The sequence below is a fragment of the Fusarium poae genome, chromosome 1 (genome assembly GCF_019609905.1).
Source record: "Fusarium poae strain DAOMC 252244 chromosome 1, whole genome shotgun sequence".
Classification (NCBI taxonomy): domain Eukaryota; kingdom Fungi; phylum Ascomycota; class Sordariomycetes; order Hypocreales; family Nectriaceae; genus Fusarium; species Fusarium poae.
The window spans coordinates 648,661-675,569 of NC_058399.1; the positions used below are offsets into that span (position 1 = coordinate 648,661).

The window sequence follows — 26,909 nt, forward strand, 5'->3', positions numbered from 1 at the left end:
AGAATGTGTGCTTAGCTCAAGTATATGAAGTTTTGGAAGATCGTTTTCTCTAATTTCGTTGATGGAATCCAGTACTCCAGAGACTCGACCAAACTTATGCACCTGAATACGAAGAAGAGGGTGAAAAACTTCGGGAGGATTCTCGCGAGTATCGTCGTGTGCGTTCTCGCGAGTATCGTCTCCTTACGGAAAAAGAGAAACTACCCAGGCTCTTATACCGTATGTAAAGACTTTTACATTCTGTGTTGTGAACCTCGATTGGAGTTTTGCCCTGGCTGTTCTTGAGATTGATGACATCTGGAGGTGACATGTCTACTATGTCTTCCCATTTCAGCTTTCCATTCCATTCGTGCCGAGCAGCAAGAGAAAGCAGCGTGTTTCCTTCAGCATCGACATCGTTGAACTGATGTGAAAGCTCTGTCTCCTTTACAATGGTATGAACTCTGCGTGAGCCTGCCATAATAGCACGAGTTAAAATTGTTTGACCGAACCTGTTTTTGTGCTTTCTGTCCACATCATTATGATAAAACAGAGCGTTGAATATGTCGTCATCTTTATCAATATCGAAGTTGTCGTCTTGAGACGCTGCCATGAGAAGGGCCGTGTTGCCATAGCGATTTTGTACATTGATATCCATTTCAAGCCTTGATAGTAACATATTTACAGAGAGTAACATATCATCCTGGTCTATGTTACTACCCTGAAGGACGAGATCAATGAGAGGCGTGTTGCCATCATTATCGCAGATATTTATGTCAGTGTCAGGATGTTTAAGGATAGTTTCTATCGTTTGCCGATTTTTAATCGAACAAGCGACGTGAAGGGCAGTTTTGCCTCTCTTGTCCTTTGCATTGATATGAACACCTCGTGTCAAAAGCAATCGGACAGCTTCAAGACACCCTGCTCTGGTAGCTAGGTGCAATGGTCTATCCCCGTGTCGATACATACGACTAACGTCGGAGAGGGGTATTATTAACAAGGCAGACTGGGAATTCCCTCCTCGGAGTGCCATTTCCAAAGCTGAACGGTGCTTGTTTCCCGCTGCAGAATCGAGCTCGACGTCCGACCATTGAATTAACTCTTTGAGCACTTCCACTTGTCCAGCTTTGGCAGCAAGGCATGCAGCGTTATTACCCCTCCTGTCCCTATAATTTCTCTTTGCATGATCAAGCAGGATCTTTACACATCTCGAGTGACCACGAGAAGCAGCAACTAGTAGAGGAGTCCAGTCGTCAACTTTGTAATCAGGATCAATCTTCGGTTGTTCCAAAAGAAGCGAGACTATGTTTTCGTGTCCGTTCTCTGCCGCAACATAAAGAGCTGTCAAACCTGACGTTGAAACTAGGCTAGGGTCTGCCCCCTGATTGATGAGTACTCCGACCATCGCCTCATCACCGTTATTGGAAGCCTTGATTATCAGAAACAACCCGTTTTGGAGATAAATGTCACTTTTCCGCCTTTCCCGAACTTGCGAAGAGCCACAAGACTCCGATGACTCCGATGACTGCCATGAAGCTCTTTCATTCGCATCTGAGCTGTATCTGCTGTCGTCGCCTTGTTCCATGTTACTTGTCATTCCCTCCTCTGACCATGTATCATAATCTGGCCTTATCCTTGCTGTCGAAGAACCTTGCGGCTGACGATTTAGGTCGTAGTTGTTGACGGTAAGGAGCAACTCCACTAAACCGTGCCGTCCTTCTTGGCAAGCCTTCTCAAGAGCGGAGGGTAGGCTCCCTGCTTTATCTCTTGCAATCAGATCGATAGCCAAAGTCGACACGGAATGCAGGTTCGATACCATTATATTCGAACCCTCGTTAACATCCGTCTCTTTGATAACCTCGTTGTCTTCTTCAGCGCAACGTAAATGGTAGGCCCAATTCATGTTGGCGTAACTCCAGAACGGTGGCCGCGACGATTCGTCACTCTTGCAGAATCCTGATTTTGAACTTGCCAGATCGAGGTATTTGATGCAAAGACGTGCCATTGTGTCGCTGGCACATGGGAATAGCTGTGCCTGATGGCGTTCAAAATATTCATGTGCCGACTTATGTACGAGCCTGACGATGTTGCTCTCCTTGTCAACGATCATCAGGCCTGCGCACACACCTGCGACGTCCTCAATGTCTGGGACGTTTTCATCATCAATGGTTTCACTGTCTGGTTCAATAGATAATGCATATGCCAGATCTTCTGTCCCCAAGGGTTCCCTGGCGGATATTAGTATGAGCAAAGCTTGCTTAGCAAGTGCTTCGGACTCAGGACCCAGCCCAGCGATTCTTGTCATGGCATCTTGGTAAGCATCGTCGTATGCATCCGATCCAACTGCCAACTTGTCGAGTGATGTTCGTAGGGCTCTGCGGGACTTTTTGTTCTTTAAAGATCGCAAATGAAGTTCCGCGAGAAGAAACCTAGTTTAAAGTTAGTTGAAATATTGATAAACTTGGCCCGCGGGTATCCATAGAGATACTGTTTTTATAGTTGAAACAAATCACAAGTGGGTGTGAGAAGAATGACTTACACGCCTGAACTGGCTTCAGTTATTCTTTCGATGATCTCAGCCTGAAACGTTTCATCTCTGGCAACAAACTGGGGCAATTGGAAGATAGAATCATTTAAAAACTGACGAATGTCTTTGTCGCTTCCACGAATCTCCAGAATAGCTGCCCCATGAGCAGTAAACTGGTTCAGTATTTCTGGAATTCGGCGAGACGTCACTAACAAATTGAGCTCACAGATCTTTTGTAGTTTAAGTATGTCTGTGATGAAAGGCCGGCTCACTTCTGTCGGTATTTCGTCCAAAGCGTCCACCACCAAGTTAACTCTCTCGAACGAACCGTATAGTGTTTCCAGATGCTTTAACCCCTCGTCTCTTAATAGGGACTGGTTGGCGCTGCGCTTCCGATGACATTTGGAAAAAATAGCCTCGGGTATACTCATAGCTTGTTGGAGAGAATTGCGCAGCAGGCTCGAAATCAGACCCCGGGCATCCTGGTCTGGTGCTTGGTATGTGCAGTAGACAAACGTGTTCAGTACATCCGGATTATCTCGTGTCTGCTCCTGTAACGTTTCAAGCACAATGGCCGCTGTGAAGGTTTTACCGGTTCCAGGGTCACCTGGACAAAACAAAACCTGACCTCTCTGCGTTTCCCAATTCTGATACTCTGCTGAATCAAAAAGCCACTTTCTCGAGTTGGGTTGGAGTCTGCTGACTAGATGATTTTGCTGGGGGATGTAGTCGATTGAGCTAATCCAATCCAACATGGCTTGTTCTTCGTCATTGTCGTTCCGACGAACGAGTTTTGCAACGTTGTGGCTTGTTGCTTGGTCGTTAAAGGCATTCAAAAGTGTAATCTTGGACGTGATTTGCGTTCGTAAATCAATAATCTCATCTGGTTCCCACCTCAGCCTTTCCCACAATCTTTGCGCTGTCTTGCTTTTGCTTGTATCCGATATGACGCTCCACTTGCTCAATATACTTTCCAGCTTTTGGAGTAGAGTCTGACACGTTGCTAGGATCTCGTTGAAGTTGGTAGCTTGTTCTTCTGACATGTGGTCCAGATTCGCATAGCCATCTTGTATGACGATGGAGAGCGATCGAACGTCTTGATTGATGCATTTGTATTGTTCTGGTGCTCCAATAAATCCTTTGCGGATTTTGTTGGCCAGTGCAATGATGGCGAGCACATCGCCAACAGAGTAGCCGAAGCTCATGTTTCCGTCCCCAAAACTGAGGAAGACCTCGACCGTTCAATCGAGGTTTGAGCGAGACAAAAACAAAAAAGAGAACACTCTCGAGTCGGGATCAAAGGACAGCCTGGCTGGGCTGCCTGCCGCCTGAAGAGACAAAGTGGATAAGTCATATCCAACAAGGTGGAGGTCAAAACGCATGCAAGAATTTAAGGCAGAAATGGCATGGTGGGTTGATAGGCTGATTTGCTGATGCAAGTATTTTGTTGGCCATGGCTGAGCTGGACATGCAGAGGAAGCGTGGTCAAGTGTGATTTGTGTGCAATTATGCATGATGAAAGTGGGCGCCAGGTTGAACGACGTAAACATTAACCAACAACAAGGGGTTCAGTGATACTGGGAAATGCAATTGCTTACGCAAAAGCTAAGTAAAATAATTCTGTTAAAGTTCACCAACATGCAGGTTTGTCAACACCTATACGGATACTGACTACAGTGATCATGGAACTGCAGGCGCTTGACATGACATTTCTCTGTGACAAGGCCACGGCTATTACTCCTGAATATGATAACCAAATAATTCATTGTACTATGACGCTGAGACACTGCCCAAAACACATTGACCAATCCATGACGACGCCCTATATCCCACCCTCGACAGTACCCTAGATCGACCATAACCTATTTCTTCAAGAACTTGTTATGAGACTGGGGCATGGGCTTTTTCTTTGTCTTCCTCTCCAATTTGAAACGCTCTTCATACGATGCAAGATCGTTTGCATCCTCATCTCGAGGAGGCCATGTAGTCACACGATGATCTCCTTCGTCGTCCGCAAATCGTCGTAGAAATTGACGACCTTCGCGGCTCAAAGGCTCCATTGGCGCACGCTCGAAGCCATTGATATCACCCTCGGGATGATACATAACACCTGAAATCCCATAGTTGCGACCAGTGTGTTTATCCACTGTAGCGACTCCTCGAAAGGCGCCCGGGGTATTGGGCTCCTTACGCTCCACTCGGGCCCTGTCGTTAAAATGAGGTGGCAATACGGGCATGGATTTCTTGTCCAGATTCATCCGACTGTTGAGGGGGACTTCGTACAGTCCTACTTCCGCAACGGGACGGTTTCTTTTCTCAAAGGGTGCGAAGATCGCGTGCTTGTCATCATCGTTTGGGCCTTCTTCGTTCATGTATTCATGAGGATATCTGTTCCTCCTGATGTTGTTGGGGTCAATGACGACGTCTCGGACTTGTTGCTCAGCCACCTTTGCAGGTATTTCACCGCGGGGAGTGAAGTATTGCTAACGGAATAATTAGTATAAATAGAGAAAAGGCGCGTGTTACTATCTGGGAAATTGTAAGTCACGGTCATACCATTTTGTTGTAGTCATCGTCTGAGGTACGTCTGGGCTCTTGTCTGCGGCCAAAAAGTCTGTTCATGTTGACGATGAATGGAGGTTGATTTGATTTGCTGTGTAAAAGATCACAAAGTCGTAGTTGCTAGGATCTAGAGGAAGCTTAGGAGAAGATATAATATATCGAAATAATTTTGAAGGTAAAGAGAGCTCAGACAAGAAATGAATCGACCGGCGATGACTTTCTAGGAGACTTGAAGGATGATAGTGAGGATTGTGACTTCTCCCCAAGTTTGAAGACAAGTCAAGTTTATATAATGAAATGACTGTCAATTATGAGAATGTCAGTTTTGAGAATCGTTGGCCTGGATTCATGACCATTGCCGCTGGTGTTACGAATTAGGGCATTGAAGGAACCAACATACATAACCGAACTCGACCTGAGACAGTCGCTTAGAGTATTGGTTGTTGGTCACAGTCAGTATCTTATTCATAGAAATCACATACGCCTCGTAACATTCTACTGTATTATGTGGTATAGAATGGATTCATTGTGACGTTTGTTGGTTGAACGTTGTTGCTGTGCCCAATTGCAGAACTGCTCGAAGCCGGGGTTGAGCATTGGCAGTTGGTGATATGAAGATGATCAGCGGCGAAGACCAAACAAACCTTGAGGATCAGATCATGAGATAAATCATTTACTTTTACCAAAATAACTCACAACGCAATCACATGCTCGGCAGTTCATGCGTGTCCTGTTTCGTTTCAGTTGAACATTACCGCGCGTCTATGGCTTCAATGATCTGATCTGATTGGACAAGACTGAGGCGCAGCACAATCTCGGCGGCAAACAAAATACCGCCGCGGTAGCATCTCAAGTCAGCCTGACGAGGCTTCCTAATGCAAATTATAACTAGACGATGAGAACCCAATATGAACTTGATTGTTTTTCCATTATCCAGTATTATTTCTGAAGGTTTACACACCCAACATCAACACCACATACTCCTTCCAGCTTGACTTCTTTCCACACAAAACATGGCCAACCAAGACCCCGTCCATGCAGACAACAAACAACAAAACCAGCAATGGCTAAAAACCATCGAAACTTGTATCGAAGAACAACAAGATGAGTTAGATGTGAATTCTCAAGCTGCTTATTATGAAGCTGTACGCGATATGCTACTGCACCAAGGCGACTCAAATGAGGCCATCTCACAAGCGATTGAACGATGCTATGATCATTATATCAATAGCATTGATGTCGAAAACGCTCGCTACGAAGAAGATGGTATAGAAGGGCCACACAAGTACCATGTCACGAATATCCTGCGCAGCATTGCAGCCATCGCCTTTGAACTTGTCTATGACTTGCCTTATCTGGACCCCAAAAATGAGATTCTTTCTCGGTTTCTCATTCAGATGGCCAAAAACGTTCCACCCAAGTTCAGACAAGAGGTATGTATAAATAACGACGCCTGAACTATAATAGTCTGACTTTGTTAGGGTGCTGATACCTCTCGCGACTTTGATGGTATACAAAATGCTGCTCGCGACTCATGGGAGAGATTTCACGGTATGAAATAAACTTCCACCCTACCCAAGTCCAAAGAAGAGTTTTACTGATAATTAAAATAGTGGACAGTTTTAATCTCGAAAAAGAGAGGCCTGATGCCCAACAGATGGCAGAAGTGTGGCTGAATGTGACAGCTCTTATCGCCAAGCTCTTCCAAGAAGATCCAGCTTTACTTGCTCGTTATGGTGCTCTCTGGATGTCGTGTGATTTGTTGAAGGCGTTCGAAGAAAACACTAAAGGTGATATCACAAAGCACATTCTCAAACAAGCACAGATTCTTGCCATTGCGAACTATATTATTATCGCCGGCGATGCTTTTGCCAAGATCATCGCAGACAAGAGAAGGGCCCAAAACTATGAGATATCTGCAGAGAAGTGGAAGAACTGGACTTCCAAGCTACAAGAGATGGCGGATGCTGTTGATGAAGACACCAGGTGGAATCTCAAGGAGCGGCTTCAGAAGGCGCATGATAAGATGGTTAAGATGCAAGAGGTACTATAGAGGGTATAATGTTTTTAACGAGAGCGCATACGACTTTTGATACCGTCTAGGATGATTAGTTAAGAAATGACGCTGCTGTTGGTGGTTGTCTTGCTTCGCCTCATTAATGGTGTACGAAGAACCTTGCCTAAGTAACCGTCTGAACACGGGGCTAGAAACAAACTTGAAGCTTTTGCCAACGTTATGTTTAAAACTGTGCGAGATGTTTTTTTACACGTCACTTGAGTATATTAGACTTTTCAACATTTTAATTAGTATCAAAGATGGAGTTAGCTGATTACGACAGAGGCACAGAACCCATTACTATTTCGGTTGTCCAAGTGTATGTACATATTCTAACACTTATGATAGGGACCTCATTTCGCCTATCATGGTCCGAGATTAGAAACGCTCACGAGTGATAGTTAGAATGCCGGCCACAGTAAGTGATGCCTTCAAAAGGCCTAGTCTTACTTTCCTCTTTCTTGTTGAAAGCTTCACAAAGTTCCTAGCCAAAGAGCTGAAGATAACTAGACAGAAGCCTAGACCACAACTACCCTCATCTCAAAATTGCACAAACGAGGCCTACGACATTCGGATGGACCTGAATGGATGTCATGAGATTTTGACCTGGTATGTGAGAAACAAATCAAAGGGGACATTACTTTCGATACGAGCTGTGAAGCTCAATTTCGGTTCCAGTTAACCACATACTCGTGAAGCATTTGAGTGAAAAAGTCTTGGAATCTACTAGAAACGAATGTGTACCCTTGCTTCTCGCTACATAGACGAGATGATTGACAGGGATCTTCGCTCTTTAGGTTCGGTACGATGATGCTTTTCGACTATCGTTATCTCTACTGTATCGCTTCTGGTGCATACTACTGTCATATTTAATTTTCTCTCAATATTGTACGGATACCAGGATACTTGTCTACTGATTTGTGGAATTCTTGGGAAGACATCAGCTGTTGAATCGACTAACCTATACCACTCTTTATTAGGGCGCTACTGATGTTCAACACTTGTTCCATTGTGAAAACAATAACTAGCAAGGGATATGTATCCTTTAGAACCTATGTCTAGTCGCCTTTTTTTAAGTTTAAGTTCCCTAGTCATCTTTAAACTGGCAGTTGTCCATAGTATATAAGTGACCCTTCTTCTAGCCAACAATTACCACATATCTAGGGGGTACTAGCCACCTCCTGGCGTCTCTCCCTCCCCGCTTAGACCCGAAACCTCAGCAACGGCGGCAAACTTTGCTTTTCACACCAATTAAAACCCCCCCAACGTCCCCTCCTCAACTTGGTCAAACACAACGCAAACACATTCATTCATCTGAAGACAATGGCCGACCCCCAACAACCTGTTTCCACTCTGGTTAAGTGCGTTTCTTGTGCTATATCCTGCTACAATCGCAGATATCAGAGAAGACGTCGCCACATCAGGCCTGCTGATAACAACCGAGTTTCTGAATGTGCCCAACTCAAACCTTTGAGATTCTTTGAGCCAGAAGATAAATTATCTCCCGCGCTCGATGTTCCTTTCGAGAACCTCTCTTACTGTTACGACTGCTTCACGACCCTTGAGCACTTTTTCAACGACTTACTAGATTGGCATGAAGACCATTTCTCTGGAAAGAAAGATACATTCATTCATGGGAACAGTAAGATGGATCTCGAGACCCCCGAAGACGAGGAGGAGCTACCAGACTGGCTCAATGATCACTCCGAAGATGTCAATTATTGGTACAAATGTTTCAAGAACTTGGACTACTTCTTTAGGACAGATACATGCTTATCTATGCATTCAGTCGTCCAAGACAATCACACCAGGCCGGAATTTATACCTCGAATCATGTTCGAATCTATTGCCAAGCAAAGACCTGAATTTCCAATCAAAGTCAGAATAATTTGTTTATCCTTACCCGTACCGTTCTGCGCTGCCTGCAACATCAGCTTTGAATCCGTGAAGGAGGTCGAAGAACATAACGAAGACAAGCATGGCGGACCACCAGTCAATCACCGTTATGACAGCTCGGTAGATGAGTCATCAGACAGCTCGGTAGATGAGTCATCAGACAACTCGGTAGATGAGTCATCAGACAACTCATCAGACTTGCTTAAATCAACTGCTACCCCCAAGTCTTCGTGGTATTGTTCCTTTTGTGAGATGCCCTACGATACCGAGGAGGAAGTCGACGAACACAACAAGGATAGGCACGGGCGTTTGTCTCGCTTCTATTTAGAGCACGCAAGAGAGACCAATACTTGTATCTGCAACGAAACCTTGGACTCTCCCCAAGAACTCACCAGACATGTTCTCGAACATGAAACCAGTTACGTTTTTAAACGTCTTCCTGCGTTAGCCTGGTATTGTACCGATTGTGGAAGAATCGTCAACACTCAATCAGAACTCGGAGATCATTTCAGGTGGTACCATCCGGAAACAAAACAAGCTTCCCAAGCTTCCTTTACAGTTCCCCGCTTGGGTGCCTGGTATTGTAGCGTCTGTGAAGAGGGTTTCAAGTCCCAACACGAAGTTGACGTTCATAATGAGAGCGAGCATAAGGGGCAAAGTGTCTTTGTCGCACATCGTGCCAGGCTCACCCATACTTGCCTCACTTGTAACAGAAGATTCAACACCCAAATCGAACTCGAAAACCATGCCAGTAGCTCGAAGCATATGCAGCCACTACCTTCACCCATTGATCTCCAAATCAGACGAGACCCAATCGCTTTTAAGAACGCCTTGAGACTGGAGTACGAAACGCGCTTCTTGTCCGAAGACGACCCAGAGTTCCTTTTTTCTTGTCTCGGCTGTAAAGAGACTTTCAAATCTCTACAGGGACTGGAGGACCATGACGCGAATGAGCACAATATATTTCCGGGTACCCCTGAATCTATTGCCGTGGCCGACTCGTCTTATGTAAACGCTGCTTCTTGCAGGATCTGTGGGATACTAAAACCGACCAGAGACGACATCGATCTTCACGGCATTCGTAGCCATGAAGACCCAGCAGTCTGTATTGTCGTGAGAGGCTTTTCTTGTAATGTCTGTCGCAAGGTTTTTAAGGCCAAACGTTCAGTCGCAACACACATCGCCAATGTACATAATGCACCACGAGGCCCACCTGTAATGCACGATATCAAGTGTACTGAATGCGACATAGACAAACGTTTCTCTGAACAAGGACTTAGGGCTCATAAGAATGACAAACATAACCCCCAGATCTGTGTTTGCGGTTGGAATTACCCTGGCCTGGCTTCTTTGAAAGCACATCAACAGAGATGCTACTTGGCTGGGAGAGTCCATTCCCAAAAGGTCAAGCCAACACCAGAGCAACTGGAAGGACCTGCTATCGTCAAGCAACGCGGTCCAGTTGTACCTTATTGGGGTGACAGGAGGCTTGACGTTTCGAAATACGAATCGGTAGTGGAGCTAGAGTTTGACTCAGAGGAAGGCTCAGAAGATGAGTCCGAGCGTGAGGTCAAGGGCGATCCCAAGGGTGACTCCAAGGATGATTCTGAGGGTGACTCTAAGGGTGACTCCGAGGGCGAGTCAGAATCTGATGAAGATGAAGATGACGAAGATTCAAAATGGCCCGAAGAGGGTGAACTAGGTCGTGTCCCATGCCTTTTCAGACGAGATGGCTGCGGCAAAGTCTTTCACAAAGCCTCACTGATGATACAGCATCATGAATTTCACGATTGCATTTTCGATGAAGCGCCGGACCTTTATCAAATTTTCAACGACGAGATGGAAGAGAGTAGTCGAAAACTCTATGATAAACGCTGCCGTATTTTCAGGTGTCCGAATTGCGACAACGAAGGCGGAGGCAGGTTTAGATTTTTGACTCACCTGGTTGCACATGCTGAAAGCAGCGCTTGCGATTTGAAAGTTCGCACCGGTCCTCTCAGGGACGTCGAATACAGTCTGCTGTGCTGGGCGGAGAAGACGTCCAGACTTAGGCGTCGTTACGGAAGTAGGGTTTTGTTGAAGCCATCTGAGGGTTAGATAATTATGAGCATTTGGGTAAGTGTGGGCTGGCGTCGAAGATATGGATATTGTTTAAGTATATCTATTGTGTTGAATTTTATTGTGTTAAAAGCTACAGCGTTAATTATAAGCTTTTTCCTTTCCTCCCTAGAACCTTCCTTAGTCCTTTAACTTTATAGGATTCTTAATATAATAAATTCTAATTTAATAAACTTTTTAATAATACTACCTTTACTGAATAACGTGCTTGATAAGCGAGTGAGTCAGACAAGCGAGTGGGTCAAAAATCCCTCACCTTACAACATTTCAATCTGATCAGATACTTCTTAACCAGCAACTATGTCACAGTCTTCAAATGAAGCTAGAATTCTTCTTGCCCTTCAGGCCCTTCAAAATGACCAAAATCTTAGTCTCCGACGCGCCTCAGGTATATATAAGGTTCCATTTGAGACCTTACGCCGCCGCCAAAATGGCATTCAATCACGACGTGATTCCGGCCCAAACTCGCGGCGACTATCTGATCTGGAAGAACAGACTATAGTTCAGTTTATTCTTGACCTAGATTCGCGAGGGTTTCCCTCGCGAATCCGTTTTGTGGAAGAAATGGCCAATTCTCTACTTGCAGACCGCGATGCATCACCTGTCGGCAAGCGCTGGGCTCATAACTTTATAAAGCGACAACCAGAGCTAAAGACGCGTATCTTTCGGAGATATGACTATCAGAGAGCTAAATGCGAAGATCCGACTATTATTCGTGGCTGGTTTCGGCTTGTACAGAACACAATCGCTAAATACAGTATCCAACCAGGTGATACCTGGAACTTTGATGAGACCGGCTTTATGATGGGCCTTATACAGTCCGGGATGGTAGTCACAGGCTCAGAAAGGCAAGGAAGGCCAAAATCAGTGCAGCCAGGAAACCGTGAATGGATTACTGCAATTCCAGCGATAAATGCCGAAGGTCAATCGATCCCGCCGTTTATCATTGGTTCAGGCCAGTATCATCTTGCAAACTGGTATCGAGAAAGCAACCTCCCCGGCGATTGGGTTATTGCAACAAGCCAAAATGGATGGACAAATAACGAGCTGGGTCTTGAGTGGCTAAAACACTTTGATCGATCAACAGCGAAGCGATCAGTTAGTCTCTATCGTCTCTTGATCCTCGATGGTCATGAAAGTCACCACTCTGTCGACTTTGAGAGATACTGTCAGGATCACAAGATCATTACACTTTGTATGCCTCCTCATGCATCCCACCTACTCCAGCCTCTCGATGTCGGGTGTTTTTCAGTACTGAAGAATGCTTATGGTCGAGAAATAGAGCATCTGATCAGATGCTCTATAACCCACATTTCTAAGACCGAGTTCTTCCCAGCCTTTTATGCCGCTTTTCAAGCTACCTTTACAGAGAGCAATATCCAGGGGGCTTTTAGGGGAGCTGGAATTTATCCTCTTGACCCAGAAACCGTCGTCTCGAAGCTTGATATACAGTTACGGACTCCAACGCCTCCTGGGGAGGCAAGTCAACCACCAAGTCCATGGGTTTCAAAGACCCCAAAGACAGCAACAGAGGCTCAATCTCAATCTGAATACCTTACCAGACGAGTTATTATGCATAAGAGCAGTTCCCCAGAGTCAATAATTGAGGCTATTAAGTCAAATACAAAAGCAACATTGGCAGTTATGCATGAGGTTGTCCTATTAAGAGATCAGGTCCGAAATCTTGAAGAGGCAAATGCAATACTAAGCCGGCGCCGGAGGGCAAAAAGAACAAGACTACAGAAAGGAGGAGCGATGACTGTACAGGAAGCATTACAATCAATTGATCAGATAGATGTGAATACGCAGGTAGTGGCAGAATCATCAAGAAGTGGTGGTCGAGGAAGGTCGGTTGGACCGGGTGTTCGGCGTTGTGGTGTATGCGGCAAGACCGGGCATAACGCAAGAACATGTCAAGAGGATATTCAGGCCTCTGGAGATGAGTATAGTGAGTAGTTATAGTCAATTGAATGAATTGAAGCAATTTTATCATCTAGATAATAAAGAGGGTTAAGATTTTTGACCCACTCGCTTATCTGACTCACTCGCTTATCAAGCACGTTACCCTATAAGTTATTAGTAACTTATTCTCCTTATTAAAGTTAACTTCTTTCTTTAGAAGTAAAGTTAATTACAGGGGTTAAGCTCTTATAGATAGTTCCTTAGTTTAGTAAATAGCTAGGGTTAATAAGGACTCTAAAGTCTATTATCTTATATAATAGTTATATAGTTATATAGTTTTATTAATATTAATATTAATATTAATATTAATAAGGAAATATTTAATAATTAACCTTTAGAAAGAATAAAAGCTTTTATAGTAATTATTATAATTTTAACTTTATAAGTTATAATATATATCTTTAGACTAGATTTATATTAGTATTTAGGTTTAAAAACTATATTTTTTTATAAGTTAATTTTATATATATACTTTAGGATTTATACCTTAAAAATCACCTAATAAAAAGTTTAAGTATATAGATAGTACTGTTCAAGGGATTGGTAATAGGCTGGTGTTATATGTGTTGCTCTTTTAATTTGTTATTTAAGCATTAAATAATGTCAAATCATATCTCAAACGTTTACAGGAAGCTTAGGTCTTCCGGTCATGATGGTTCGGGCCATTGGACAATGCCATGTTCTATTTTCCAGCCGCCGCAAAAGATGTTAAAACCACCAAGAGAAATTCGCAGGGAGGAGTGCATGTGATAATCGAGATCGATTCAGTAAAACAATAAAGGGGACAACTAAACAACACAATGAAACCCTTGTTTTAAGTGTGAGCATAAAATTTAGCAGGGGTATGTATCTTCTTAACAGTTGTCAGAGCCTTATCAGCCTTAAACCATATAGACCTACGAGAGAAAGGGAAAAGATCCCTGTCTCTGATTAGCCCATGAACTCCCTCTGTGAGACTAGTTAACAATTAAACAGAGTATGAATTGTACGGTCTTGGAAAAGCCAACATGCAATTGGTTAGTTTATCCATAAATAAGATTCAGTCTACTGCCCTCGCAGCCTCTCCAACCCCTCCAACCTCTCCAAGGGTCGCGCCACGGCTGAAACCTCCCCCAGTGAGTGACGCGAATTTGCTTTTTGTAAGTGTTACCTTAGTATATTAGTAGTTAGTTAGTTCAAAACTCCTCAACTCCCGCGTCTCATTTTCCAACTCCTTCCAAACTCATCCAAAATACCTGACTTATCTTCAAAATGGCAAATATTAAAGTCGAAGCTTCTGGTCTTAAAGACACTTTTACATGTTCAACTTGCCGCAGAGAATGCTGCAGTAAGAGAGCTCTCAGTCGACATCGCCGAAGGCAGCACCGGAATCGACAAACGGTTGCTCTGACTACACCGGGTGGTCCGCAGATTACTCAAGCTGCCAGAGCTGAATGGGCACTCGCACGTGCACAAGCACTCGCACTCGCGTCTCGAATAGGTCCTCTCGGTGACATGAAACATATTATTCACAACGGCATCTTTTACTTCCAAGCCAAAGTCAACCTCGATCAGAATGTTGCAGATGCCATCACCCAGGCAGATGTAAATGCACTAAACAACATCCGAGAAAGCAACCAGAGCAACCATTCGCACCACATCAAAAAGGAAACCCAATCTGAGGACCAATGGGAACCAATTTTTGCTTGTACTCTTTGTGACAGGACCTTCGACTCCCCACAATCATTCGACAATCACATGGCGAAGCACGAGGCAGTCAAGTGTCCCCAATGCCATAAGCCCTTCCGCTCCCCAAAGGCTCTTGACAAGCATCAGATACTTGATCGCGTGCTCTGTTACGTTGATTCTATTCGAAAGATCAAACAAGAACCTGGACTTCTTCAAGAGATCAAGCGAGAACCTGAGGAGGATATCAAGCAGGAATTTGAGTCTCCCCACTGGATAAAGCAAGAACCCCAAGAGATCAAGCAGGAATTTGAACCTTCTCAAAGCATCAAGCAAGAATTCAAACCTTCCCAAAGCATCAAACAAGAATTCGAACGTCCGCCAGACATCAAGCAAGAATTTGAGCCTGAGATCAAACAAGAACTTGAACAACCGGGTGGGCCCTTTGTGCCAACTATCTCGAATTCTCCCAAGTTTTCTACAAAGCATTCGAATCGCTTCATCATGTCGAAGTCTGCCACCAGACCGACTACCCATGGAATCCCCCAGACGAGGTCTTCAAAAGTTCCACGCACGGCAAAGACCTCCGCACGCTCTCGAATCGCGAGACCAACCTCTAGCTGCCCAAGATGTCTTGGCCCAAGGCATATTCAAGTCAATACGTTTTCCTGAAAGCACGTTGAGACCACTAATACATGCGGTTTGAACATTCGCAGCGGTCCTATTCTTGAATTGTACAATGCGATTGATAATTGGGTCTGGAACCCAAGTACTTGGTATGGGATGACATAGCTCATCGTGGTCACTCGTCACTCAGGACTTCGATGATATTTGTGGCGGCTAAATAGCTGCAATGAGGTAAGTGCGAGCTATCTTGGGGGATAAGATTGCTATTGGGATATGGGTATTTTTCAAGGACTTATGCTCGGTCAATTTTATGTCTTTTTGCTCTATATGTCTTGTTTAGTTTCTTATGTCAGAGCTCGCTGCTGCCAGGTTATATAAATGAATATTTGGAAGGAATCTCGTTTTCACACAGTCAACAGTTTTTCCATGAACCCTCAACCTCAAGCTAGTGCATCTCGTCGCTTTACTTCACGATACTTGGCCGTCTTTTTTTAACTACAAGTCTTCTCCATACCTTCATGAGAGTTTGGTAAATATTGGTTACTCACGTTTGGCAATGGAACAATGTAGATCCATATTCTGCTTCCGCAGGCTAGCTGCTGTAATGAGGCCAGAAATGTATCAGGCAGAAATGTCTTATTGTATTTTCACGTGGCTATGCATCAAGTCAAGATTTGGTGATCAGACCACTGATTTGGCCGTGTTCCAAAAAGCTGCCCCTTGTCATTTCTATTGAGAGCCCTGATACATGGTTGTTCATAAGCATGTGATAGTCGCCAACGCATGTTGCATGACTGTCATGCAACCTTGCTCCACCGCCTTGAGCCTGGGCCAGGGGTGTTGCAACTATCTTATCGTTCGCACAATAAATTCGAGACCGAAATCCCAACTTCACCGCACTCAATTCATCATCAGACACAAAAGTATCTGGTATTGCAGTAACATGGCAGAAGTCATCGGTCTTGTCGCCAGTATTGGCACCATCACTGCTGCCGGCTTCAAAGCTGCCAAGGCCATCTCGACAATCACTAGTGAGCTGGGCACTGCCGGAGCCGAGATATCTGGAATCGCCACAGACCTCAAGGCTGTATCTCTGATACTCAACGAACTCAAAAAGCGCCTGAACAAAGCAGATAACTTGAGCGTCGAGGTTCTCGATGTTGCTTACGAGATTACGGCCCTTTGCAAGACGGATATCGAAGGTGTTGAAAGATTTCTCGTCCCGTTGACATCCCCATTCGGACAGAGCTTGAAGCTGAAAGATAAAGTCAAGTGGCTCTTTGAGAAAGCCAAAGTATCTTCTCGAAGAGCGTCACTGGACTCATTGAAGCTCACACTCGGCCTATTCCTCCATACACTGGACTTTATCGAGAATGGGGATGAAGGAAGTGAAGACGTCGCGTTAGTCCCCCTCTCATATCATCATGTTATGTACATGACTCTAACACTTGTATAGGGAGCATATCAAGGAAGAAGTGCGTAACTTGGTTGTCGAAACTCAGTATACAAAAACGGCACTGCTCGATGCAGAACGACTAGACACTACTTTCAGGTCCGAATATGAAAACTCCCTCACACCTTCTTCGCAGATTGAAAATGGGGAGTATAAACCAGAAGACTCTGCCTTGGTATCTCGATCATCTATGTACGATCAGGATCAAATGCAACTCACTCGCCGTCAGTCCCAAACAGACTCTGCTGTCTTTTTGGAAACAATGTCTGACGACGACTTCATCGAGATTTCGGAACACCTACGGTTACAGAAGGTAGTCAGGGAATTGGCTGTCAAGATTGTTCATCCTACTCAAAGACAAGGAGCTCAAGCTGCCTCCTCCGATGATTCAGCTCGCAACTGGCAAGATGATGATGCGAATCGCGGCACGTACACCTTCCTGCCTTCAAGAGACAGATTGGAAGAGGAGTTGGAAAACACAAAACAACATCTCGACCAAAGTTTGGAACGCATTTCTCTGTTAGAAAGGGAGGTTGCAAGATATGAACTCGAAGCCCGTGCCAATGAGGAAAGAGAAAGACGGCAACAGGAGGAACAAAGGCGTCATGATGAGGAAAGCCGTATCAGGAGCGAGACAGAACAAGCCTTTCATAGAAGAATGGAAGATATGCGTTTGGAACAAGAAGAAGCCAAGCGTGAGGTTGAAAAGGCGAGGCGTGAAGCTGAGGAAGCGGCGATGGACAAGATAAAAGCAGAGCAAAAAGCAGAACAGGAAAGACAAAAGGCTTATGAAGATGCTATAGCTGCTGCGAAGGAGACTGCAAGGAGAGAATTTGAGGCTGAAATGATGGAGAGAGAGCAAGCTCAGAAGCGAGTAGGATGGAAAAAGTATTTCCCCATGTTGAGAGACGCAAAGTAACTGAATTATCATTTTATATACCTATCTAGCCACTATTCCCGTTATATTCAATGTATTTGAACCTTCCATACTTGCAGCCCGTTTAAGTTACCGTATGAGAGCGAGCGAGAGGACAGAAAGAACTGCATAAAGCTCATGTCAGTAAGCCTCGATGAGTGCCTATCTAGGAAATCATTGACTGGGATTTGTCCAGGGTATCGCTGCATGCCCCACGACATACCCAGTGACCAAGCTTATTTCATGCTCAGCCTCAATGGCACAAATAAATAGAATAACTTGTTCAATAGCATTTCAACATTATTTCTTTCTATCCAATTGCGCATTTTCTTTTATACACAATAACTACCAAAGCTTTCCAACCCATTCCCTCCCAATGTCGAGCCTCCAACCCTCTGGTCTATGCTCAAGATGCCATGACATCTTTCAGATTCGCCCACAATACGGAGAATCAAAACATTTCAAGACTGTTCCCGAAGTTTCAGAAGGCAGAGACCTAGGTTGTTACATATGCTGGACAATAAGCCACACCAAAAGATGGAGAGAATCAGTCCTGGAGGCCTTTACAGAAGGCCTCGAGTACACTTTCCAAAGGCGAGTACAGTTGCAACGTTTCTATACCAATGAAGCTAACGGACCGATAAAAGAAATTCCTGGGGATTTGCGAAATTGCTGGTTCTGGAGATCAGAGGAGGAGTATGTGATGGGATTCCGGGAGGGACTCACCAATGGACATTCGAGGGGCTGGAGACAGGAGGTTCGTTACTTCTGGGTCGATCACGTCCTATATCTAACTTCTTTCAAAGGGCCAGACTTGCGATCAGATATCTCCGACTACGATGAATCTGTCTTCTCGCTTAAGCGCCATAGATGGATAGGCGTCGGCCAAGCAGCACTTGACTGGGTACACTCTTGCAACACTAACCATCCTGGCTGCAGGCCACATGATTCTCTCTATCGCCCGACACGGTTGCTGAAAATCCTGAACAACGAGGTAGTCAAGCTTATACACACTTTAGATGAAGCGACAGGAAATTACGCCGCTCTGTCTCATTGCTGGGGCAAGACACAAACCATCAAGTTGCATTCAGATACCAAAGACCTGCTGGAACATGGAATTGAAATAGTGTCTCTCCCAAAAAGCTACCAAGAAGCGATCCTTGTATGCCTCAAGCTCGACATCGCTTTTATATGGATTGACTCGCTTTGCATATTCCAGGATTCTCAAGACGACTGGGAACGAGAGGCCATAACCATGCAATATGTATATGGGAATTCGTACCTCAATATCTGCACCGCGGCAGCTGCCGATAGCACAGAGGAAAGCTTCATTGGTAGAAGCAAAGGTATCATAAAAACTCCCAGGTTTAGTAGAACATGGCAAAACAATTCTGCGGATAGTTGCTTTCTGTACTACGATCGCACGCTACAAGAAGGTATTGCGGAAAGTCCACTGAGACACCGAGGTTGGGTTTATCAAGAGTGGTATCTCTCGCCTCGGTCACTCATCCTTTCACACAACCAGCTATGGTGGCATTGTCGTGAGTTTTTGGCCAACGAGGAGAATCCATACGGAAATCCGGAATTTGAGCAATTCGACTGGCTTAAAGTTACCAACCACATTGACGCTCCATACTTGGAAAGACGTCCGGGATTAGAGGAATTCGACTGGTTTCTAGTTAGTAACAACATCCATACCTGGGGATTAACAGAACATGAGGGAGGCATGATGAGATCCTTCAGGCTTTGGTTCGAGCATGTTGAAGCGTACATGAACATGAATTTCTCCAAAGAGTCCGATAGGATGATAGCGTTCTCTGGAATTGTGTCTTCATTTGTTCAGTCTCAAAAGCTCACCGGCACATATCTAGTAGGCCTTTGGCGTCCTCACCTCCCACTTGGGCTTTGCTGGTATGTAAAAGATTCCAAGACCTCACGGTCATCGCGGTATATGGCACCCTCTTGGACATGGACTTCCCTCCTTGGTCCATATCAACTTGGGCATATAGGTCATTTGGATTCGTTTAGGTTGGGGAAGCCTGGTCTCTTAACCACTTTGGAGTCTGCACCAGCTGCATCGTCTGATAGCTCCATCAAAGTTACTTCAATCACAGACGGTGCCATTACAGTCCACGACAATATCATAGGGCCGGTGAGCTTTGCGATGCAAGAGGGTACCATCTATCTCGTGGATGAATGCAACGGGGAGAGATTTGAAGATCCATACTTCGACGAGAATGACGAAGATGGACCTTTAATCACAAGCATGGATAGCCGGCCATTTGAGAGGGGCAGAGGCGCAGTTATAGATGTTGTGAGGCAGGTGGAGCGTCTCAATGACTATGCGGGATCTCTGTACATTCTCCCAATCGGGCAGATGCCTTCCTTGTGTCAGGTATACAGTTTGATCCTGTATCAACCTCTCCACGAGTCGTCGGTTTTCTTTCGCGTGGGGCATACTACATCGACCGAGATGATTGCCGCTCGCGGTTTCCATTACCGAATCACGCAGACTCCGACTCTCAGGTCACTTGTTACTATTCTGTAACATGTAATCGCAATCAGATGCCCAACGCTCGCGAATATCCAGAATATTGCGGTTATTGGGACACTTCCCCCATTTTGCAGCGTAGAGCACTGTAATAAGACGCACATCAACAAGGCACCAGGCATCAGATACTTCTCCAAAGCCACGAGTCACCGAGCACTGAGGACTGCATTAAAAGGTGCTGACGAGTCAAGCATGCGGAAACCCAGCCAATAGCCGAGACACGAATAGTCTGGGGAAGGTCAAGATTAGAGGCCTTTAGCCGACAACCCAAAAGAGAGTTGGGTGCCCAAGTTGGGAGCTGAGACCCATGCCTCAGCCGTGTATTGGTTCGACAAAACATTGAACTGGCTCAATATGTGTTGTAAAAACAAAAAGGGAAATGTGATTGTCCAGTCACTGTGATTAGGTTGCCATCACATCGCACCCAACTCAGGTCTGTGTGTTTCGTCAACACTTCCGTGCGTCCCATGTCTGGAAACAAGGCTCAGAATGCGGGGTCCGAACAAGACACTTGGCTCTGCATCTCAAAAAGGCTTGTGAAGCAATGCACCAGTAAACGTGAGCATGCTTTGGAAGCACAGCCAAGCGGCAGACGACGACAACGACAGGTGGACTTGCCTCGATGGTGGACCTTTTGGACAACTCCGCTCATCCATCCGGGGCCATCCATTTAGATCCCTGCTGTTTGGACTACTGACTTGAATGTCGTCAGCAGCTGAAAAGCGAACGGACATTTCGTAGAGCCGTGTTCATGATTGAGTGACATTCGGGGTATCTTGACCCAAGACAGCCGGTGTCAGGAGAAGTCACATACCAAGCTGTATGAAGAAACCACATCTCAAACAATGTCTCATCTCAGGTCCGAGATAGCGCGAGCCTAAGAGTCTTGAATGGAATCTTGGGGGCCATCGTAATAACCGGAAGTAATTCCGTGGTCAAGTGCCGTTGGGCTACCGGACCGAGCACTAACGTCTGTCTTGTAGCTAAAACACCACAATCGTGCCCAAAGGGAGGACGAAAAACAAAGGTGCATTGCGAGGAACCGAGGTGGAAATGGACGTCAGATGTGTCCAGTAATGCCAATGACCGCCAGGGTATCATCAGAATCGAACCATGTTGACATGCGCCGTGACTGGGTGGTCAATGTGGTGGAGGGTAATTTGAGTGGTCCGTCTTGGGCTGACACTGATTATCCAACTGTGAGAGATTTGGACAACGGCCCGAACGCCGCAAATAATTCGTGAACAAGCGTCCATTCCAGCTTACGACACAGTGTTTGAGCATTAGTTAGCTATCACTTGTTTTGCTCCGGTTGTTTGGTGAGCTTGATGAGCTACAACTTGATGAGTGCTCTGGGTGGTGATGCTGCAGGGATACGGTCCACCAAAATGCACCTCACGGCATATCTTGTAAAAGGTACTGACTGACTGTACTGGGAGTGGTCACAACGTGCCATCGACATCATGCAAGCTATTTAACGCTTAACCGTCATCGAGATGACGGTCGTGGAAGTTGGGTAGACTTGCAGACGTCAACTGCAACCCACGACCGGCACTGAGAGGAGTCTCCGAAACATGCTTGCTTTTTTATGTTGCAGATGTCAATGTCGGAGATGTGTTGCAGGTGAATTCGATTGCCGCAGAACATTGTAGAACAAGATAGCGAGCGGCTTGTAGAGCCGTCCCCGCTAAAAGTGCCCCAGACCAAGCACGGGTCCAGCCAGGTCAATTGCCTAGGAAAAGGGGCAAGCGTCTAATCGAGTTAATTTGCGAATCCACCATATCAAGATGATGGCTTGAGCAAAGATGTAAAAGACAACAACTTCGATAAAGCTTCGAACCAATCAAGGAAATGAGAGATGGAAACAGCCAAGAGGTGGAAACACTAGCTCTAATTGTGGACAGTGTAATTGACTTGCTCCAGTGCAACTTCCGTTGGTGATATTGTAATTTATGCGGTTGGTCTTGTATTTGTTGTTGTATGATCGTATATTCCTTGCAGTCCACTGACAAACTCTCGTACGCCAGATTTGCAAGATGAGGTGCATCCGTAACCGATCCTTTTAGCTTCGTATAATCTGTGGCACCTGAACCGTGCTTGATGATAGGGGATTGCGTCCTTTAGGAGAAGCATGGAGCAGGCCAAGACCCTGGAAATCCTGGAAGATCGCGAAGCTTGGGGGGGGGGACTTGCAAGGCGGCAAATGGCGCGATGGTCTTGAGCCGAGAATTAGTGAGACGCTGGGATAAATATGCCCGGGGAAAAGCACTGGCGCAATGTTTAGGGTCCAGGCACTGTATGTAGTTTTGGTTTGGCACAATGTTTGAAGTCAGTGTCTGTTCTCGATGTAACTTGAGGCATACCGGGTAGTTGATGATACCTTCATTCTGGAATCAGTGAGATTTCACAGTGTCTCCATTTCTCAACTACACTGGCAACCCACAATCGTGAGACCATGCTTGGTTGGAAGCGTGGAGCGTGAGCGTGAGAGTTGCTTGTTGGCAGAAAGGCCAAGAAACGAGGAAACGGGCACCCCCCACACATCGTCATTTCGCACTCCGTTATTAGCTCCGTTCCCGAATCAAAAGAGGATTAAATGGGGCGTCTGGGCGTTCAACGAACAACGGGTCACCAGTTATTAGCACTTAACCAGGGCAAGGCCAGGGGTACTCACTGATTTACCTTTTGTGGTTGAAAAATGTACCAGACAGTATTGCACAGGTTGTATAGAGAGGACTTCCATGCCGAGGGGAAGGAGAGCAAATAGTGAAACAAATGAAATTCAAGTCCAGGTTTGCTTCTGATAAAAACAACCAACCCCATCACAGAGTGCAGCATGTACAGTGCATGTATGTCTCTGATTAACATCCCGAGATCGCAAAGAAAGTTCTGGGATTAATCAACCTCAAAACCGGCAGGTAGATTGCCTGTTTTGTCGAACGGGGGTACTTTGATGGCAAGTACTCACCTCTTTAGCCTGACCAGGCTGTCACCTGAAATGTCCCTATAATTGATCGTGATCCTATGCCGTCGAGAAAGCAGTACTTTTAGTCAAGTACTCAATTTACCCGTAAACCTCGATAGCGTCTGGCACCTGCCAACTACCAACTAAATGCCCCAAAACTCATAACTCAATGGCCTGTGCCCACTGTTCTTTCCACTACCACTCCCCACGGAACTACGTGACTTCCTCATTTGAGTTTGCTTTCACTCCTTCTCCTTTCTCGCTCGCTCGCTCGGCCCTGGTTTTTTCTCCCCCCCATCTTTGACGGCCTAACTCAACCTATCCCGTCACGCCCTGACCAAGTCGACGACTCGTTCATCATCTTAACCACCACCACCTCTTCCTTTTCCTTTTCCCCTTCTTACCTTTTTACGGAATCTCTTTTTATTCATCTCTCCTCTCGATAATCCCGTCTGCCCCTGCAGCGGCTTTGGTTTCGACAGCGTCTCTCCGGTCCGTCGTATCATCCCAGTCTCGTCACCGACTTCTTGCGATTTTATTCCTCGCACTTTTTCCGTCCCTCCGAGACCCTCGCGTCGTTTATTCCCGACTACCAAACGGCCCGTGACGAGTAAACCTTGCGCTTCTTCAACCAACGAAGCGACAACCGTCATTTACGAAGCTTAACTCAATTTCTTGTCTTGGGTGAGTCGATCTGGCGACGCACAGTATCATGGGGGAAATGTCAACGTGTTGCGACGAGGGGCGTTTGCGAGATTTTGGTGGTGCTTTTTTGGATGGATCCCTGTCTTAGGTGGCCGATGCTGCGCATCTTGACGTCGGCCACGCACGGCGGCAAATTTCCTCCACTACCTCCTCCTATTGTCGCCCTTGTTGACATCGACGTCGCCTTGCGCTGCATTCTCCCGTCGCGAACCGTCATTATCTGGTATCACAATTACACCAGGCTAACCACGCTTTTTTTTCTCTCGATAGATCTTCTTAGTGCCAGATTTGAGATACCCCGAGCCAAATCGACCCCATCCCGGTTTTCTCCATCCGAACCCGAACATCATACAATATGTCCTACTACGACAACCCTCAGTCTCAGTGGTCGTCTTCGACCCAGCAGCAGAGCCAGAACAACTGGGAACATCAGGGCTCGACTACCCCTGTTCGCGCAGGTACGCCAGCATCTAAAAATCAGTCCATTCAGAATTGTATTGACCTTTCTTGTCCAGGCGCCAGCGGTCCTCAGCCCCAGGACGATTACGCCTTCTCTTATCAATTCGATGGTATGTGAAACCGTCTTGGAACGATTTTGCTACATTCAACCACTACTTCAATCCACTTGTCTAGTGATTAGGTGGCATCCTCAGCAAAAAGACTTGAACCCGACCGATGATATATGGAAGCTGATTCGCAATTACAGAGGTCGACCGGGCTTATGAGAACTTACAAAAGTCTGGCAAGGGTTATGGAATGGGTGGCCGCCGTGAGTCTTTGATCCAGCGTTCTTTAAATGTTGCCCGGGGCCCCGACAATGTCGGACGACCCGGTGCGGCGAGACGTTGGAACCAAAAATACTAACGGTCATCGACAGACTCGCGTGGTTCCCATCATACCCCCGGCTCCCGCCCTCACTCGGTGAACAACTTTGATGACGCCCGCGGCGGCTCTCAGGGACCCAACCTTCAAAACTTCTACGCCAACCAGCGTCATCAACCCTCACGAGGCTCCAACGAGGCAGAGCAGGTCATGCAGGCTAAGAGACGGATGGCAGCTCAGCGGGAGCGTGAGCTTCGAAACCTGCACACAGAGCAGCAATATCAGCGAAGTAGGCCTCCCTCTACTGTGTAGCACATTCAACTATCGCAAAGAAACAAGATGGCATATAGAGAAAAATAATGTGGTTATGGCCGCTCGTGTTTCTTCCCTTTCAAATACCTTTCGCAGCATCATGTAATATTGTCGAGTTTGTTGAGCATGGGCTAACAGCTTTTCTACGTAGCCGTCCTTTCTGAAGTGCCTCTTCCACCCAGCAAGCAGATGTCCGAGGAGGAGACGCGAGACTTGATTGCCCGTCAGCGAAGTGCCCTTTATGGTGAGGGTCCTTTTGCTGACAAGGCAGGATATGTCGACGAGACTGGAAATGTCCGTGCTGGTGCTCCCATTCCCAGCGGACCCTCAAGCCTCCGTGGCCACTCACCTCTTGCCTATGACAATGTTGGTCGTGGTCCTCCCGCTGTGGATGCCGGTACTCCTGTCTCTTCCGGTGATGCCCACGGACCTCCTACCGAGCCAAACTCCCGTCCTCACAGCACTGTCAGCCCTCAGGCTGCTGGACCCGCCAACAAGGTCTTCGATAACGCCCAGAGCCGCACTAGCACATCCAGCCCAACTGGCGGTTCTCCTTCTCGGGATATGACACCTGGTTCAAAGTCTAACCAGGCCGGTGCCTCGGTGGCTCCTATCGGAACCCGCCCCTCTGGCACGCCCACAAACACGGCTTCATCCAAGCGATCGACCACTCCTCTCGCCTCCCCTGGTGGATGGGGACGTGGAAACGGCGTTTGGGGCCAGTCTTCTGGTCTCGGTGCCCCTGCTAGCGTCTGGGGTTAGAGTACGACTTGATGATGATGAGGAGCAACAACATGATTTGGGAATTGAACGTTGCATTGGGAAAGGCGCAGCGGTACACGTGCATTGCGGCCGGGAATTCGGCGGGGACTGGTCTTTGACAACTCTTTTTCGTGAGTTAAAGACGGCGCGAATACTAAAGGATACTGGGGTCTGGACAGACTCGATTGATGCAATCCAGGGCAAAGGTGTTTGAAGGGATGGCATCAACTTTGGAGTTGACATTGTTTTTCTGTTTTTCCGGCTGGAGGATACGACCTGGTGACACGGGGATTGCATTTCAACATCACAGAGGCGTCCGATTTCGTCTCATTTATGCTTTGAGGGCGGGAAAAGATTTGTCGGGATAAAAATGATGGACAGGATGGAAATTGTCGCGGTCGCTGGTGCGGCAAGCTTCGGAGCTTGACGAATCTGGGAGCGACAACTATATACCCAACAGGGCGGTTCTTACGGCGTTCACTCTGTTTACGACGACCGGTCAGCCTGCGAAATCGACTACGGCATGTGTTAGCATCTGAGCGGCGCGTTCGGAGTATTCAACGATGGAGGCATTCGATTTGTCGGCGTGCATTCCATGGCTATGGAAATGAAAGGAAAGGCACTTACGAGGGATCGGTTACAACCCACGGTTTGGCGATTGACGAGGAGTGTGTCTATATACGGCGAAAACACAAAAACGTTATAAAAAAAAGCACAAAAGGGGCATTTTGGGGTTTGGGATGGTTCAAGGTTAGGTTATCTTTCACGTCTCTCATTTGTATCGGTTTGGGGAAGGGTCTGGTTCAGGTCTGTTTATATGGTAAGGGTCAAGGTTGTTTTCGCAAGGGAATGGGGAAATTGTTTTCTGATTTTAATGCGAGGTTTTAGTAGGGGGTGTAGGGACAGTAGTAATTGACGAGTGGTGATGCTGGTAATACAAGTTTATTGCAGGGTGAATGATGTGTCTCGAGGTGAGACTGTACGCATGTGCTGTTCAAGACATTCACAACTACCGTGAGGCTATCTATGTA

At 46.2% G+C, this 26,909-nt stretch overlaps 7 protein-coding genes across 7 annotated transcripts; 5 read left to right on the forward strand and 2 right to left on the reverse strand.

Annotated features, from left to right (window-relative positions):
• Window positions 1-94: 94 nt before the first annotated feature.
• Window positions 95-3,711, reverse strand: FPOAC1_000237 (uncharacterized protein; the record flags this gene model as incomplete). The annotated part of the gene is made up of 2 exons (XM_044844856.1): window positions 95-2,408; window positions 2,519-3,711. The coding sequence occupies 2 exons, from the start codon at window positions 3,709-3,711 to the stop codon at window positions 95-97; spliced, it is 3,507 nt and encodes a 1,168-aa protein (XP_044710772.1).
• A 657-nt stretch (window positions 3,712-4,368) lies between these two features.
• FPOAC1_000238 (uncharacterized protein) lies at window positions 4,369-5,128 on the reverse strand (the record flags this gene model as incomplete). The annotated part of the gene is made up of 2 exons (XM_044844857.1): window positions 4,369-4,989; window positions 5,063-5,128. 2 exons carry the CDS (start codon window positions 5,126-5,128, stop codon window positions 4,369-4,371), a joined length of 687 nt encoding a protein of 228 aa, XP_044710773.1.
• Window positions 5,129-6,081: 953 nt separating this feature from the next.
• Window positions 6,082-7,121, forward strand: FPOAC1_000239 (uncharacterized protein; the record flags this gene model as incomplete). The annotated part of the gene is made up of 3 exons (XM_044844858.1): window positions 6,082-6,501; window positions 6,550-6,619; window positions 6,682-7,121. 3 exons carry the CDS (start codon window positions 6,082-6,084, stop codon window positions 7,119-7,121), a joined length of 930 nt encoding a protein of 309 aa, XP_044710774.1.
• A 1,326-nt stretch (window positions 7,122-8,447) lies between these two features.
• On the forward strand, window positions 8,448-11,117 carry FPOAC1_000240 (uncharacterized protein; the record flags this gene model as incomplete). Its single annotated transcript, XM_044844859.1, has 1 exon — window positions 8,448-11,117. One exon carries the CDS (start codon window positions 8,448-8,450, stop codon window positions 11,115-11,117), a length of 2,670 nt encoding a protein of 889 aa, XP_044710775.1.
• Window positions 11,118-14,351: 3,234 nt separating this feature from the next.
• FPOAC1_000241 (uncharacterized protein) lies at window positions 14,352-15,437 on the forward strand (the record flags this gene model as incomplete). The annotated part of the gene is made up of 1 exon (XM_044844860.1): window positions 14,352-15,437. One exon carries the CDS (start codon window positions 14,352-14,354, stop codon window positions 15,435-15,437), a length of 1,086 nt encoding a protein of 361 aa, XP_044710776.1.
• An 898-nt stretch (window positions 15,438-16,335) lies between these two features.
• Window positions 16,336-18,639, forward strand: FPOAC1_000242 (uncharacterized protein; the record flags this gene model as incomplete). Its single annotated transcript, XM_044844861.1, has 4 exons — window positions 16,336-16,793; window positions 16,849-17,719; window positions 18,192-18,518; window positions 18,568-18,639. 4 exons carry the CDS (start codon window positions 16,336-16,338, stop codon window positions 18,637-18,639), a joined length of 1,728 nt encoding a protein of 575 aa, XP_044710777.1.
• Window positions 18,640-24,337: 5,698 nt separating this feature from the next.
• FPOAC1_000243 (uncharacterized protein) lies at window positions 24,338-25,878 on the forward strand (the record flags this gene model as incomplete). Its single annotated transcript, XM_044844862.1, has 5 exons — window positions 24,338-24,440; window positions 24,498-24,551; window positions 24,689-24,814; window positions 24,860-25,093; window positions 25,268-25,878. 5 exons carry the CDS (start codon window positions 24,338-24,340, stop codon window positions 25,876-25,878), a joined length of 1,128 nt encoding a protein of 375 aa, XP_044710778.1.
• Between the last annotated feature and the right edge of the window lie 1,031 nt (window positions 25,879-26,909).